Below are 16978 nucleotides of genomic sequence, written 5' to 3' on the forward strand. Positions count from 1 at the left end.
ACATCTTCTTTATCCATTCATCTATTGATGTGCACTTAGGATGCTTCTGTATCTTGGCAATTATAAATAATGCTGCTGTGAATAGCAGATTGTATGTATTCTTTTGTTTTTGTTTTTGAATCAATGTTTTTGTTTTTCTCAGATATATGGCGAAGAGTGAAACTGCTGGGCCATATGCTGGTTCTATTTATAGGTTTCTGAGAAACTTCCATATTGTTTTCCATAGTGGCTGCACCAATTTACATTCCCACCAACAGTGTACAAGGGCTCCCACATCCCTGCCAACCTTTGTTATTTGTTTTTTGATAGGGGCCATTCTGACAGGTGTGAGATATCTCATTGTGATTTTGATTTGCATCTCCCTGATATTGGTGATGTTAAGCAATTTTTCATGTTCCTGTTGGCCATATTCATTTCCTTTTGTAAAAAAAATGTCTGTTCAGTTCTTCTGCCCATCTTTTAGATGGGCTGGTTGTTTGTTTGCTTTTCAATTGAAGTACAGTTGATTTAAAATGTATTAGTTTCTGGTGTACAGCATGGATGGACTTGGAGGGCATTATGCTAAGTGAAGTAAGTCAGACAGACAAAGACATTACTGTAAGATTCACTTACATGTGGAATTTAAAAAAATACAACAAACTAGTGAATATAACAGAAAAGAAACAGACTCAGAGATGTAGAGAAGGAAGTAGTGGTTACCAGTGGGGAGAGGGAAGGTGGAGAGGCAAGATGGAGGAGGAGGATTAAGAGGCACAAACTATCAGGTATAAAATAAGCTACAAGGATATACTGTACAACATGGGGAATATAGCCCATATTTTATATTAACTATAAATGGATTATAACCTTTAAAAATTGTGGATTACTATATTGTATACCTGTAACATATAACATTGTACCTCAACTATACTTCACTTTAAAAATACGGCATTGTAAAAAAAAATACATAAATAAATTTAAAAAATGAAAAGAAAAAAAAAAGCACGCAAAGATTTCAGAATATTTATAAAGGTCAAATGGGAATAGCCTTTAGTTGGCCCACTTCAGCTTCCTTATGTATTTGCACTCAATTAATTTCTTGATGTTTAAAATAGATTATAAGGATAATTATAAACAGAGAGTCTAAATGTGACAGTCAGTAAACACTTGCAATCTGACCCTTTCGTTCTCTAAAATTCACAGATCAACTCTAGTTTCTCAGAACGTCTAAATGGCGTTTCTCCATGACAGATTCAGTAAATGTAAGCCACCTTAAATCCTTAGAAGCAGGCACAAACTGAATTACTAATACATAACTAATAAGAGGAGCTAGGTTCAGAACACATTCATTTAGCCAGTTTGGAGGCCTTATTAGCTTCCACCAGTTTACTTACCCAAATGCAACGCTTCCTGGTACCTCTTGGTATCAAAGTACAAAGACACCAGTCTTGCCTAGGAAAAAGAAAAGGCATTGACTGATGGAAAGGGGATAAAAAAAGCCAAAGAAAGAAATCAAAGATTGACAGTCACAGAACTGTTACTGTTGAATATTCAAGGCCTGATGATAGCATCAAATTCAGCCTAAAAAATCATCTAGTCCACAGTATTATCTCCTATTATGGCCAGTGACTGTTTACCATGTTGCTGCTTACTTCTCTGAGCTAGGTACTGCTAGCTGTCTCAAAACTTCAACTAGAGCAATTCTCATGAGTGGGACTACTACCAATAATTTTGGGTGCCAGAGTAGTACAAAACTGCTGAAAATACCTTTGATCAGGATAGTGTTAACTTACATTCACAGACTGTCAAATGCCTAAGAGAACTGAAAGCAGTACTACTGTAGGTACATACCTCCAAAGCTTGGCGTAAGAAAGTTCTTTTCTCTGATTTGGCCCATTCGATGCACTCTAAACACAACTCGACCTGCAACAGGGGGAGACAGTACATGCAGCATTATGTCCCCACACTCTTCCCATAAACCTCGCTTTGGAGAACACCTTTCATTCCCTCCTTATACATTACCCATGTCTCACAGGACATGCCTTGATCCACAGTATCTCAATATATAATGGTTATATCGCAATGGAGAATCAACTTGGCTTTTTACACACAAAGTATCTTTGTACTTAGATTGTGTTCCTTTAGGAAAGAGCTTCATCTTCAAGATTCCTCCTCTACCTTTCCAGGAAGGATCCAGAACTTCCAACACACTAGCTCTGGAGTGAAGATTTCTATGATGTCTGAGGAATTTGTAAAGCAGAAATTTCTCCCTGAATAGTAACAGTAATATATTAATGTGAATACACTGGTCATAAAGAGGAGAAATTCTCAGCCTAGGCACAGGTGTCTTATTCCTAACAGTTGCCTGTAAGACTCAAAAGGCCCAGCTGGCTCTTCTCTTTCAGATTCTAAGAAATGCCAACTAACAACTCACTATCAGAACACAGCAGACTTAGCTTGTATTAAAGGGAGTAAAAAGAAATCAGAATTAGCCTAACACCTAAAAGGGCTTTTAAGCTTTATTTAAAGGCTATCTAAGTTCTATCTGCTACCCAAGCGATACTGTAACATGTAGAGTAACCGATTTAAAGTAGTGTTCTGTGCTAGATGGTCGACATACCATCAGGTATCCTTGACACATTAGCTGTGACAAAGAACATATTAAGTGCTGCAGATCTTGTATCCCTTCTGTTACTCCAAATTTTATATTAAGATTCATAATCAGAGCATAAGGTAAAAGAAACTGAGCTTTCCACAGAACTAATCGCTAATACAAGTTTTCATCTAAATCCAAAGTTCTCTTGAGAGATGTTATGAGGGAAAAGTGAAGGGACATAATCCAAATTGACAGACCTTCTGCCTTTAGATCCTAAGTCCAAGCTCAGCAGATAAATGGATGACATTACATGGAATTTGGAGGCTTCACGAGTTAAGAGATTCAATGAACTCTTTACAACTCACTAGAGCCCCCTGGTGGCTACTTAATCTCCAACTCTCGGCTCAACTGCCCTCATAAATTCTACAAAAACTAAAATAAAAGCAAACCAATCACAATTTCAGAGTTTTGAGTTATGTCCTAAAAAGTCAAACTCAATATAAGATCTCTTTGTGACATGAATAGAAATGAAAATATTTTGCTGACTACTTTTAGAAACAAAAATAAAAGTCTTTAGTCCTACATGACTCAGGGAGCTAAGAAATGCTTGCCATCAGTTTCACCCAGGGAGCTTTTTCAAACAATACAGCAACGAATGCCAAGGCTCCTGATTCAGTAGTCTGGAGTAAGAGCTTGGCCGTGCTGATGTACAGCCCTTGTTAAAGAGGCCCCGGATTCTATTCCAGCATCTCACTGTCCCCGTTTCCCTCATAGTCTGGATGTTAAGTACTGGCCCAAGTTCAGCTGCTGGGACCTGAACTCAATTCTTCCTTCAGTGCTCTTTCTATCTCAACCCAGGCTTAATAAATTCAGGTCAATACAGACATTTCTCCTAGAGTAGAAGATTTTTACAACATAAACTGTGTATCTGTCATCAATTACTGGGTACAGATATTTGCAATATCTAGGACTGTAACTGGTGGAACCAATGCTTCAGTTCTAGGAAAAGATTTTAAAGGCCAGTTGCCCTTGCTACACAGCTATTTTGTATGATAGGCTTTGTGCTTTGTTAATGCTAACAATGACTGAGAAAGGGGATAAGAATACACAGGAGGCCCATGCTTCTGGAGGAAGCCCTTACTTGAGTCCAAAAGCTTGACATGGTCAAAACTGGATATTTAAGTTTCAAATCAATACACTTAACCATTTTTTAAATGCCTATATTAGCTAAATTTCTAAGGGAAAAAATTAACTACTATTCTAAGTCTGAAATTCTCTATCACAAACTCCCTTTTTGCATTGAAATAACTGTTTTGGTAATACAATTTTTGATGTAAGGTTTCTTAAAAGGTGCTACTGTGTTCCATTTGGATAGACTACACCAAAAAATGGCTTCCCACAGAAACTCCCTAGAGATCCCTGGAAGGTAAAATTAATTCTGGAATTTCAGTTCACTATTTGGCAAGCGTCTGGTTCAGTCTTCTTTCTCCCCTCTTGATCCCAATTCTCTACTCCCCTCCCTTGGCCAACCACCCCAGTCCTCACTCCCCACTCCACCCAACATATATCCTCATTTTCTAGGCTCTAAACCTAAGTACTGCAATTAACTAGAACCTAACCTGAATCTTATCAGTTTTAGGAATATGGCAAGCCGAAGAGTGTTCTGTAGATCTATACTCAATTTTCTATACTCAATTTTCTATTTATTGAGTCACATAGACAAATGAAGTAACAATGCCCTAAGCTTATTATATCTGAAGTCAATAAACTTAGTCTTAATTCAACAAACTATCCCCTGAGCATCTACCATGAAGAGGGCATAATCCATACATTCCTTCAACAAATCCTAGTTATGTAGCTTCTCTGAGCCAAACTACTCTCAGTGCAAAAGATGCAGCAGTGAACAGGACACAGGAGTGATCCTCATGAAACTTACAGTCTAAGTAGGAAACAGGTGTTAGTAAGTAAAATAAATATGAAGAAAAGTAAAGCAGAGATAGGGTATTTTAGACAGGGTGATCAAGGAAGGTCTCTGAGGAATGAGATATAAGTGAAGACATGAAATGATATGAAGAAAACAACTGTGTTAAGATCAGGCTGAGAGCAACCAAGATGTATAAAAATGCCCCAAGGCGGTGCAGCCACTGTGGAAAACAGCATGGAGATTCCTCAAAAGAAAGACTAGGAACAGACTTACCATATGACCCAGTAACCCCGCTCCTGGGCATACATCCAGAAGGAACCCTACATCAAGAAGACACTAGCACCCCAATGCTCATAGTAGCACTATTTACAATAGCCAAGACATGGAAAGAGCCTAAATGTCCATCAGCAGATGACTGGATAAAGAAGAGGTGGTATATTTATACAATGGAATACTATTCAGTCATAAAAAACGACAACATAACGCCATTTGCAGCAACATGGATGCCCCTGGAGAATGTCATTCTAAGTAAAGTAAGCCAGAAACAGAAAGAAAAATACCATATGAGATCGCTCGTATGTGGAACCCTTAAAAAAAAAATAGAAGAACATAAATACAAAATAGAAACAGACTCACAGATACAGAATACAAACTTGTGGTTGCCAAGGGGGAAGGGGTTGCCAAGAAGGGAAGAGACAGACTGGGAGTTCAAAATTTGTAGATACTGACAGGCATATATAGAATAGATACACAAGATTATACTGTATAGCACAGGGAAATATATATATAAGATCTTGTGGTAGCTCACAGCAAAAAAAAATGTAACAATGAATATATGTATGTTCATGTATAACTGAAAAATTGTGTTCTACACTGGAATTTGACACAACATTGTAAAATGACTATAACTCAATTTAAAAAGATCTAAAAACAAATGCCTCAAGGCTAGAACAGTTTAAAGCTATAGCCTTGGTTAAAGGAACAGTCATGAATTAGGAATGAGAAAGGCACTGTGGTACTAGATACACAGTGCTTCATCTCAATGAGACTATGTTACAGTAAAGAAGATAAAAAAAATGTTCAAGTGACCATCAAACAAAGCCAAATAATCAGAAATATAATGTACAAAATACAACGTGGATCACTGAAAGAGTTAAGATCACAGTGATGTCAATAAGGGAAGATTTTGGAGCAGATGGAACTCAAGACGGGACCACAGAAGGGAAGGGTGTATCATGACAACATTCAGGGCTTGCTCAGCAAACAGCCAGGTATCCAACATGGCGGACATGGCTGGTACACTTCGCAGAATATCAGGCAATGAGGCTGCTGTGCTCAGTCATACTGTAGAAAAACATGAAATACCTAGTTCTGTGGGCAATGGAGAGCTGCTGAAGGGTGGGGTGAACAGGGAGAGGAGTAAAATGTTCAGAGGGCTACTTGGTAGGATACCTCTGAAAATGGTGCTATGAGGCTTCTGCAGTAGTTTAAGAAAGAAATAATTAAGAGCCCACTTTACATCAACTACACTTCAGGGGAAAGAAAGGAAATAATTAGAACCCAAACTAGATGGTAGTTGTACAGAGAATAAATACAAAAGAAATGGAGAAGAGAGACTGAAGAAAGTTGCACTGACAGAATTTAATAAAATAGTTGGATGCTGAAGTTGGCTATGTTGAGTTTAAGGTGCAGGTAAAACCACCTGGATGATTCATAATTTGTTCCAAAACAAGCAAATAACCTAAAATCCACAATAATTACTGAAAGAAGTCCTGCTAAGTGGATTAAGACTCTGGCTCTTGATGAAAAGCTAAACTGCTAATCATCAAAAACAAACAAAAAAACCCTGAAAGCTCTTACTTAGCACTAAGATGACACTGATGATAAAATGACACAATAGCTGAGTGTTTCCCTCCACCCTAGAACAGGAAGGAAGGTTTACAGCCAACAAAAAAGTAAAGCACGATGAACAACTGCAATGTACACACACAGTTAAAGGGAGGGCCTCACCAGACATGGAGCCACATGATAAAGGCCAGCCAAGCCCACCAGTCAACCACAGGAGAGTACTACACTGTGATCTGGATGATTTGGATTCAGGAGTAGGAGAACCGATCATTACACAAATGTAGTTTTAACCACTGAGTCAGCTCCATGTTATGGGAAGGGACAAATTCCAGAGACTTCAGTATCAAAGCAGCAGTCTGGATAATTAATTTTGTCTACTTAAAATGTTCCGAGTAACATTTATTAATCTATTTCAAGCTGACATTTCTAAGGCACCCTAATTCAAACAAAAGATGGAGTACCACTTTTTCATGAGAATACAATTTTAAAAAAAGTTAGGGTTAGATAAGACTAATATCCTTTAAAAAAAAAACACTTTTTCTTTTAAATTTCTTTTTCAATTAGTTTAATTTAAAAATAATTCTAATAGTTTGGTTCAAAAGGCAGACATCTAAACATCATCTACTTTTGATCTACTATCACGAAACAGTTCTGCCAGAAACAAATGAATTTTCTACAAAGTTAGATAATGGTATTTAAACTAGGCTTCAGAATCATTAAAGCAAGAAACCACATTTTACAAAAGACATGATTTCAAAATGGGATCCATATGTCCTAGGTTTCTGAGGTTCCTCATTATTTACCAAACATCCACTAAGCCCTTTTGTATTTTTTACATCCACAGAGGCTACGGCAAACAACCAACTACCAATTCCTACCCCTGTCTTTATACTATCTGACATTTTATATATTTATTACCTTCCTTCCTCATTAAAATGTAATCCTCATGATCAGTAACTATATGTTAATACAAACGCATCCCCAGTACCTGCAGCGGTGCCTAACACATAGCAGGCGCTCAATGAGTGCTCATCAATACATCTATAGAAAAGACTATACTCTCCCTACAAAGACATTCAAGCAACCACCATACACCCTGCTTGAATCTGCCATATTTTACAGATGAGTTTTAACTTTGGGAGTATCTCCTTCTGAACAGCAGAAAATACAGTAATCTTTGAAAAGAACTGGAAGAGGCTCAGTGATTCCAAAGAGGCACCCTTCAACACATCTCAGGGTCTCCTCTGAACTTGTAGAGGACATGTACAGGTATACCAGTCACTTCCGCACACATGCGACACACACAGATGGATGCTCACGCCTCAGTAAAGGCGTCAATGCAGCACAAAATATGCCAAGAAGGGATGCCACAAGACTTAATTAGTGCTCACAAAGAGCTCTGTGACACAGAATGAAAGGTACCACAGACACAGAAAACATTACAAAGGTGTGGCAATACAATACCTCAAAGACAAGAATCAGTTTGTGACCCTGATGTAATGAGGATTCCAGGGACCACTGACAATCTCCACTTACAAAGCAAAGCATAGAACAGACCCAAAATATCAAATGCCCTGTAACAAAGAGAAACTGATATGATAAGTCCTGCGCTGGCCTCCCAGCTGTCCCTTCCACATTAGCACCGCAGTGCAGGCATTTCTTCCACTGAAACAAGACTTTGCTCCATATTGTCTACCTTGTTATTAAAGTAGCTTACCTCCTGCCCGGTAGCTGCTTCCATATCAAGAAACAAATCAAGAAGAGATCGGACCAGGCGAGCTGCTTTAGCCTTGCTGATGGAATTCAAGAAGGGTCGCACATACTTGAGGAGTCCGCCAAGCTCTGTGTGGAAGGCAATTCAGACAGGAAAAATATACGTCAATAACTAGGGACAAAATACCAATTAAAAAATACCCAAGAACATAAAATCAGGACTTATGTCACTGAAATAAGTCAAAATGAAACTTAGTAGGAATTTAAAGCATTCTTAGCAGGTAACAGAGCTGCAAAAGTAAGTTAACAACAAAAACTAGCCACTGGATTACTGTGAGGGCCCTGGGAAAAGCTCGTGTGCCTCTGTCTCATTTACTCATCTTAATGAAAGATAAACAGCAAAATATTCACACTCTCAAAGAGTAGTTTTCTAGAACATGAAATATCTATGTCTCTGCCACTCTGGACTAAAATCACTTCCCCACAACCAACAAAATTATCACAGTATAGGAGTAAATTTTTTATTTTTAATTTCCAAGTCTGTCTTAGCTGTTCCCCTTAAACAGATTTTCCATTCCAGTTTCCCTTTTTTCCTCCGTTCCTCAAGTCTCCCCGGGTTAGCCTTTTACCAATGTCATTTCCACGGCACTCTTATGAATCAACTTTTCACATAAAAGTTAAGAGTGTTTGCCCCTTAAAGTTATAATATACCTTTTAAAATTCCTCATTAATCTGCAAAACCTAAATCTTAAACTATGACAGAAAAGGTGTCCACCACAGAGGTTTTTTTTCCCCTTGTATAAGAAAAGAGGATGGTATACTAATTCTAAGGGAGCACCTTTAGAAACAAGAATGAAAATGAGAGAATATTTCAACTAAACAACTAAGGAAGTACTTTCGAAATGTAGGTTAAAATTACCTTAGTGCCACTGCCTCTTTAATATTCTCCAATTGTAGACTCATCCTCCTGAGAACTCTAATTCAGGGCAAGCAAACCTCCCCCTCCTGAGAACGCTAATTCAGGGTCCTGAAATCCTCACCTGCCTGAGTGGTCACAGAATGCACGGGACTGTGTCAGGTATAAAAGGAACTTTATACAGAGTGGAAAAGTTCATCTTCCTCTTCACTCCCCAGTGCTGACCTGTGATTCCCACAATCTGAGAGTTTTCTCCCATCCTGCCATTCCATTCACCCCTGTACTGACTTCCATGCCTCACTCATGCTGCACCCCCACCTGGAATCCCTCTCATCACCCCAATCTATGGAAATTTTAGATATCCTTTTAAATCCAGCCAAAGTCCTACTGAATCTTCCATGCCAACTCCTGGCTACACTGATTTCTCTCCCTCCAATTCCTTTTGCACTTGTGCAAACTTCAATTACGTTATATAATCATGGTTTTTTAAAAGTAGTCTAGTGCAATGTGCCTTCTCCTACAGCATTTCCTACTATGCTTAAACAATTCTGAACAATTCTAGTGACAGAAATATTCAGAAAGCAGACAATTCCTATGTTGGTCAAACTAAACTGTTCTTTTCTGAAACACAAGTCTATACCCTCCTTCCACTTGGCTTCAAGTATCTGAAGATAACTGTCACTCATATCTCACTCACTTTCCCTTTCTCCAAGCTAAACATCTTTAGCTATTTCAACTGTTCATCCAATGTCCTGGTTTCTAGATTCCGTATCACCTTACTGCCCTCCTCTGAATAAACTCGAGTTTGCAAATGTACCACTTGTGGTACCCAAAACAATGTTCCACATAGGGTCTGACCAGTACAGTCATAGCTTAATTCTCCTGATCGGACTACCACATGTAACACAAGACAACATGCTTCGCTTTTTCTGATAGCACTCTTTGTTCAGACTGAGTCCATAAGATCTTTTCGCATAGACAGGTAATTCCCCCGCTTCCTGTTTTGATAAATAGTATACATATATAACTTTATACTTACCATACTGAATTTAACCTTGCTGGCCTTTGGCGATTAACTCTGAATCTTGATCCTGTCCCCTACTGTACTGAGTCATGTACTTTCTGACGCGGCTTTAGCCATAATGCCAGATGCTGACCAGAAGAACAAGGACAAACCCCTATGACACGGTACTAGAGACATCCCTCCAGGTTGACAAATGATCCACTTGTTGAATACCCTGCTTACATCAGACATGCAGTCTGTATCATTCTTCTAACCCACAGGTTGGCAAACTTTTTCTGGGAAGGGCCAGATTTTGGCTTTGTGAGCTGTATGGTCTCAGTGGTGGGTACTCAACTCAGCCACCATAGTGCAAAAGCAGTCCCAGGTGCTATGTAAGCAAGTGGACTTGACAATGTTCCAACAAAACTTTATTTACAACAACAGCTGACAAGCCACTGTCTGTGAAGCCCTATAGATCTGCTGGTCTGATAAGGCCAACCGAAGAGAGCTAAGGTGAGTCTGGAATAGTCTATTTTTAATAAACCCACTGTTTTAAGTTATTAAAACCTACTTATCAAATAACCTGTCCCAGAACTTTACTGATGATTACCAGTTTACAGTGTCTAGAATTTTTTTTTTCATTACCTTTTTGAAAAGTGGAATAATGTCTGCCCATCCTCAGTTTCCTTACACTTCTCCATCCTCCATGATTTTTCTCAGAATAATAGTGGTTCTAAAAATACACCTGCTAGAACTATTCTTCTGACAGTAAAAGACAGAAGTTGTCAGAGCCTAGAGCCCTGAACTTATTCAAAGAGATTCTCTCCTCTCACCTGCTTTGGCTTTAATTCTCTCTCTCTGATGTTATTTCTATCTTTTTTTTTTTTTTTGAAAATCATGTTCCTTCCTGGAAAAGGCAGAAGTAAAACATGAGCTAAGAAGTCTGCCCTTCTCTCTAGCATCTGCTCGCATTACAGTATTTTCTCCAAGCACTATTCTTCTTACTCCAAAAGAGAAACAAGTGACCCCTCAGTTGCCAAAAGAGTTCATTTTTCATTTTAGTCTACTACTGTTTCTTACTCATTCTTGGGCATATTCCCTATTTCTTTCCATTTTCACACATGCTGTTTTCTTTTTTTTTTAATTCTCATAGAATCATATTGACTTCTTCATCCTATTCTTACTGAAATTATTTGCAACTGTATGACCAGAAATTCCTTTTCAGAACCTCACAGAATTCAACATATTTCTTTTAAGAGTCTCAGGCTATGAAATCGACAGATCCTGAGCTGAGGCATCACGTCTGCCGATGATCAGCACTATCTTCAGTCACTATTATCCATCAGACATTGTCGTATTCACTAATTCCCAAGTGACTGCTGTCTGTTAGGAACCCTCTCTTAAATTTTCTAAGTAGAGCACATAGCGCAGTGCTAGCCATATACTAAAAGCATAACAAAGCAAAATTGAAAATTAATAGAACAGACATATTTTCTGTTCTCAGGAAAGCCAAAATCAAAGGAAACACCACAAACTGATCAACTATTAATAGCAAAGACAGGTAAATGAACACAGGCCCCAAAGCTTCCTTACTATACTCATCAAAGTCTTTCTTAGAAAACAATGACAAGGAACCTGGAAATGTTTTTGCAACTTCTTAACGACTCATCTGTCAAATTCCAATAGGTTTAGCTGTACACTTATAGACTTCTCAGGTATAGGTCACAGGCAGGGAAGGGCAAGGAATAAGGAGAGAGTAAAGCATGCAACAGGAATTCCAAGCAAAATAGTAACATTTTGGGACAAATTTTCTGAAACACTGACTATACTACATGCTGCTTTTAATTATCTATGCTCCTGGAGGAAAACAGACATTTGGATAGTTCAACAGAAGAAAAATCATTTCACCTGGCTTTCTAATTATCTCAGGAAAATTACCTCATTAATTATATTTTGTGTGCACTAATTATCAAAACTGTTCTACAACCCTCAAGCTCAAATTAACTGACAGGCAAAAGGAATCCAGAAATACATTAAACAGGAAACAAGTCAGCCTAACACAAAAAAACCAGCACCTACCATTGATAACCCGTAAGTGAATAATGATGGAAAAGCAACAGCCATTATGCCCCGAGGTCACGAGCGCTGAAGCAGGACTCCATCCATGGATTCAAATCCTAACTCTCCCACATACTAGCTGAGTCCCCTTAAGCAAGATACTTAACTTTTCTGTGCTCAGTTTCCTCAGGTATAAAATGAGTAACAGTATCTACCTTACCAAATTGTTTCGAGCAGTCAATAAGCTAAATTCTGTTTCTGCTTAAACCAGTAACTAAATCATAGTAAGCACTCAAAAACTGTTTTTTTTAAATTACAGGTATTTTTAATACTTTAAATATGATACAAGATCCATATAAACATATCCTCCCAATTTTATAAAACTTTACTCAACTTTCTGTTGATTGAGCCTAATAATTAATAAGTTATCATCTTTAACTGGGAAAGATCTTATTCTCAAGTGCAAGAAGTTTTGCTAAGTTATACCTATCATTCTCTTGGATAACAACATAATTTGGGGCAAAGTAATTCATGAGGTCACTACCAAAGCTTAATCCATTCTAATCAGACAAGCTCTAAATTCACTTTAAAGTTGACAAAAGTCATCTATTTTAAATTTAAGCAGGCTTCTCTCTAAATACTATTACCACTTTACTGGTCAAAGGCCCTTCCTGGTCAATAGGACTCTGTCATTCCAAGGACACACCCATCATCAGAATAGCATCTCAAGCCAGGAAAGTCAAAAGTTCAGTCTAGGCAACAACAGGCACAAAGCGCTAGGTATCAGTGGAGAAATCTTGGGGAGGTTCTCTCCATTCTTACTCATTGTGTATCACGAAAAAAGAACAGCAAGCCACTTCCTTGGATACAAAATCCCTAGTCATTTTCAAGGCAGGGGCCTAGAGTCACTATCCACCTTAAACACATTGGAACAGCTCTGTGGAAATCACTGAAGACTGCCGCTGCTGCTGACCACATGTCAGGGAATGAAGTGAAAACCCAAACCAGGAACAAATCACAGGTCACTATATCCCAATAGGAACAGGATTTTCCCCTCATCTGCAGGACAAAACTCATCCATGAAAGAACTGAATTTAAAGGCCTCTTAATTTCCTGATAGAAAACTGAAGCTCAACAAGTTGGCCATAAAATCAAATTACCCCATCAATAAACTGTGTGGATGCATTCCTATGTTCCTCCACTCCCCAACGAAAAAGCAAAACTTCACCCAGCATTTCAGGTACAAGAGAAAGCAACCCATCCGCAGCTCTTACCCGCAGCTTGTCCAGTCTTCGCCAGGAGAGACCCCAGCTCCAGGATGCTCTGCTCTTTGACCTGCACGGCCTCCTCATCATTCTCCTGAATATCACGCTTCACTGGGAGAGGAAAACGCAAACCCTCTTAAAATTCTGACAGAAAATGAGGACTCAGGGAAATTTCACCCTCACCAGATCCATTACAAATTTAAGCAGTTGCCAAAAGACAAATTCAAGAAAGCCTTAAAAAACAAACAAAAATCCTCTAACAAGAAAAAGCAAGATGATCACTTAGGACATGCCCCGTGTAAATCATAAAAATGGATTCCTTTTAATTTTAAATGTGACTTTTCATTCTGCCATTTAGAATTTCCCTTACCCACATACCCTGAGATTTCTGTTGAAGTCACTTTAGTTGGTGCAGAACTCCAACAAAACAAGTTGTTCACACTTGTGGGGGGAGGCCCCTTGCTAGGCGCTATGTTACGTGAAAATACTAAACATACCTGTGCATTTACATGCCACAAACTAAAATCAAGTGACCTAGTTACTGGTAACTATAAAGTCAAAGGTCTTTCAATAAACTTGGCTGATGGGTGTGTAGGGATAAACAATTCTACAAAGCTATTCAGGAAAAGCAATCCTGTCAAAGCTCCAGTGTGATCCTTAAGAGGGAGTGCTACTTTATAAGGGATTCAGGACCTGTTAAAATAACTTTGTGCTATCTGCTCCACTTTCAACAGTTAATAATAACTATTCCACCACTCAAACATTGAACAGCCTCTTCAAGTTTGTAGTCATAATTTTAGTGATCATCACTAGTTATCATTTCTCTTACAAAGCATCATGACTTGACAAAACCCAGCTTTTGATACTCCATGATGGAGTCCGGAAAAAGTAAGGCTGTCAACCATCATGACTCAAGCTTGCTCTAACAGGGAAGCTTTCAGTGAACTCTCTCCTAATATAGTGGGTAAGCAAGAAATATTCTAATTACAATGTTTACCATAATTCCTACTTTATAAAAGACAAAATATTAGGCACTAGGCACAAAATTAAAATCCATGCTTCTCACATTAGTTCTAAACAATAGTCCGTATTCACGGGCTAAAAATAATGCATAACAGTGATTGTTATACTGGTTCTGTAACTGTAACTGACTTAAGTCAAGACCAGAACTTTAAACTGAAACACCCTTTATTTACCAATATCATCCATTCACTGATGCATCACTTCCTCTTTCCTAGTACCCCCGCCTCAAAATAAAGACATCAAGACTATGTCACTGTCCTTCCTCCAGGCAACTCAGCAGTACCAACGAACTAGTGAGTAAACATAAAAGCCAACATCCTGGAGGTCCCACCTACACGTGCATTCTCATACTACTTGTTGATACGATTCTAATCTTCTCAAGCTACACTTAAAATGTCACATTACTACATGGGCAGTGAAGAGCTAGCCCCTGCCCTAATTGAACCCTTTATGCATGAATGTTAAAAGCCCTCTCTGTCATCATAAATTTATTTCTGTTCACACCTGAATCCCAGTAGAAAACTGTCGGAAGCGATCGGCTGGGGCTCCCATTTCAGTTTTCCTGTTGTGTGCAAGGCGTAAGACAATCATACTACAGTGCTAAGAAATTTATCTTTAATTTTCTCCAGCAATGTGCAGCCGGCCGGTTCCAAAGAGTTCCCTGAACTCCGCGGCTGACAACTAACTCCCCGAACTCACTTTCAACCTCAATAAGGGAGACTAGGGCGATTAGTCATCTCCTCTAGCCGGGCGGTCCCACCCCAAACATCTCGCTTACACCCTACACGGGGGCAGAGGAACGTCTTGGCCACCTCCCCAAACCAAATGCCAATGTGAGGTGTGTGTCCCCTCGGTATTTCAAACCACACTCAGGAAGAGGTCCCCTCGTAGTGGAGCCTCTGCGGTGGGGCTGGGAGAAGTAGCAGCTCCCAGCGTCCCGCGGAACGCAACTCCAAGAGCAGAGCGCTCGCACTCCCACCCGAGCAGGCTGTGCTGATAACAACGGCGGGAAATGCCTGTCCGGAGCGGGTTTCACCAAAGCCCGCAACTAGAGGCTCTCAGCCCAGTTCGCAACAAGCCCGCCGGCCGGCACCGCTCACGGTCCCCGGCCAGCCCGCACGGGCCAGAGCGGGAGACCACACCGGGGAGTGGTGGGGCCCCGGCTCGGCCCACTCCCACCCCACGCTGAGCCCACCATGAGTCAGCAGCCGGCGAGTGGACGGCGGGGCTGCCTGGGGGCTTCCCACCGGGGTGGGAGCCAGGAGGCTCCAGGGAGCTCCGAGCGGCCTGGGCCCCCGACCCGGCCCCCCTCACACACACAGTGAGTCAGCAGCACCAGAGCCGGCTAGCCCGGCCCCGCTCCGCCGCCGCCGGCCGACACAGGCCGGGCTGAGCCGGCGGGGCCCGAGAGGGGGCGCGGCGACCTTTACCAATGGAGTGGAGGATGTCGATGGAGGCCTCCCGGTCGGTGCTGAGTAGAGACTGGGCTCTCTGGAACTCTACCACCGCCGCCGCCGCCATCTTACCGCTCTCACACCGTCCTCGGCCACGGCCGCCGACGCCGGAAGCACACGCCCGGAAGGCCCGCCCTCGCGTCCCTCTCCTTTTGCCCCGCCTTCCCACTCCCAGAGCACCACGGGAGTTGTAGTCTCTCCGAGGGGCGGGGGAAGAGGAGTGAGGAGGGGCGCTGGAGAGCTTGCTGCCCCCATGCAAGGCTCCCCAGCACCGCCTAGCGGCTCCCCGCGAATTAAAGAGGCAGTGCCTAACAATAGGAGCCCAAGGGAAGTCCCCACCCAACCCAAAAGAGACCTCAACACCCCAACTCCCTTTGCTTGCCCTTGAGAGGAGTATTTGAGCACCGGGCTAGGTACTCAGTGAAAGCTGTTCGGCTTTCTTTGTAGCTTCCACATTTAGCCATTCATTCAGGGCAATAAACGATCTTATAAAGTGCTCACTATGTGGCAGACGAAGAATGGCACCATTCAGATGCGTTCCAGTGTCCAGCAACACGTGGGACACACACACACACACACTCTTTCCAGGCTAAACTCCTAGCCGCCAATTAGTGATTAAAAGCACCAGTGTTGGAGAAAACAGACCTTAGAAAGTGAAATATCTTTTTTCCATTCACTCAATTATGAGGGGTCACAAAGAAATCTGACAACTACTCGAACTCCCCAGCTCAATAAAGAAAAAACGGGTTTTTCTTTCCAATGCCTCCAGTGCCTTCAACTAAAATCACAGATACCTGAAAAGCTGTTAAGTGGAAGGAAAAAAAGACATTCTATGTGCCCACTGAGTGTTAAAGGAGATACTAAAAGTGTCTAGAGGCAGTTCAGTTTGAGGAAGATCTTTATCCAGGTGAAGACAATCCAAATACGCAATATACTGTCCCCTAAAGGGACCTGCAAAGGGAACCAGTGGTTGCACTCCTCTGTGTCTGGGTTGGGCAGTTTATTTATCTATAAGAAAGAGACCCAGAAACAGCAGAGTGAGAGAGGAGAAAGAAAGAAAAGAGTGAAAGTACAGGCTAAACACAAATTTTCAGCTCTCTGAGAGTTAGGGAGGGGAGAAGCTTTAAATGAGATATAAAATTAAAGTTTTGATTTAGGCTAGACTGGACTTGTTTCTTAATTAATAAACTTAAGTTTTT

General features: G+C 40.6%; 1 protein-coding gene across 1 annotated transcript in view; it reads right to left on the reverse strand.

Moving 5' to 3' along the window:
• The window catches only part of PSMD11 (proteasome 26S subunit, non-ATPase 11), a 28683-nt gene extending 12777 nt beyond the window's left edge, over window positions 1-15906 (reverse strand). The window contains exons 1-5 of the mRNA XM_006211995.4: window positions 15756-15906; window positions 13312-13413; window positions 8065-8189; window positions 1831-1902; window positions 1374-1431 (exon numbers count right to left, since the gene is read on the reverse strand). Of these exons, the coding sequence (XP_006212057.1) occupies window positions 1374-1431; window positions 1831-1902; window positions 8065-8189; window positions 13312-13413; window positions 15756-15846 (448 nt within the window). The 5' untranslated portion in view covers window positions 15847-15906. The remainder of the gene's footprint in view (window positions 1-1373; window positions 1432-1830; window positions 1903-8064; window positions 8190-13311; window positions 13414-15755) is intronic.
• Between the last annotated feature and the right edge of the window lie 1072 nt (window positions 15907-16978).

Source organism: Vicugna pacos, chromosome 16 (genome assembly GCF_048564905.1).
Source record: "Vicugna pacos chromosome 16, VicPac4, whole genome shotgun sequence".
Taxonomy (NCBI): Eukaryota; Metazoa; Chordata; class Mammalia; order Artiodactyla; family Camelidae; genus Vicugna; species Vicugna pacos.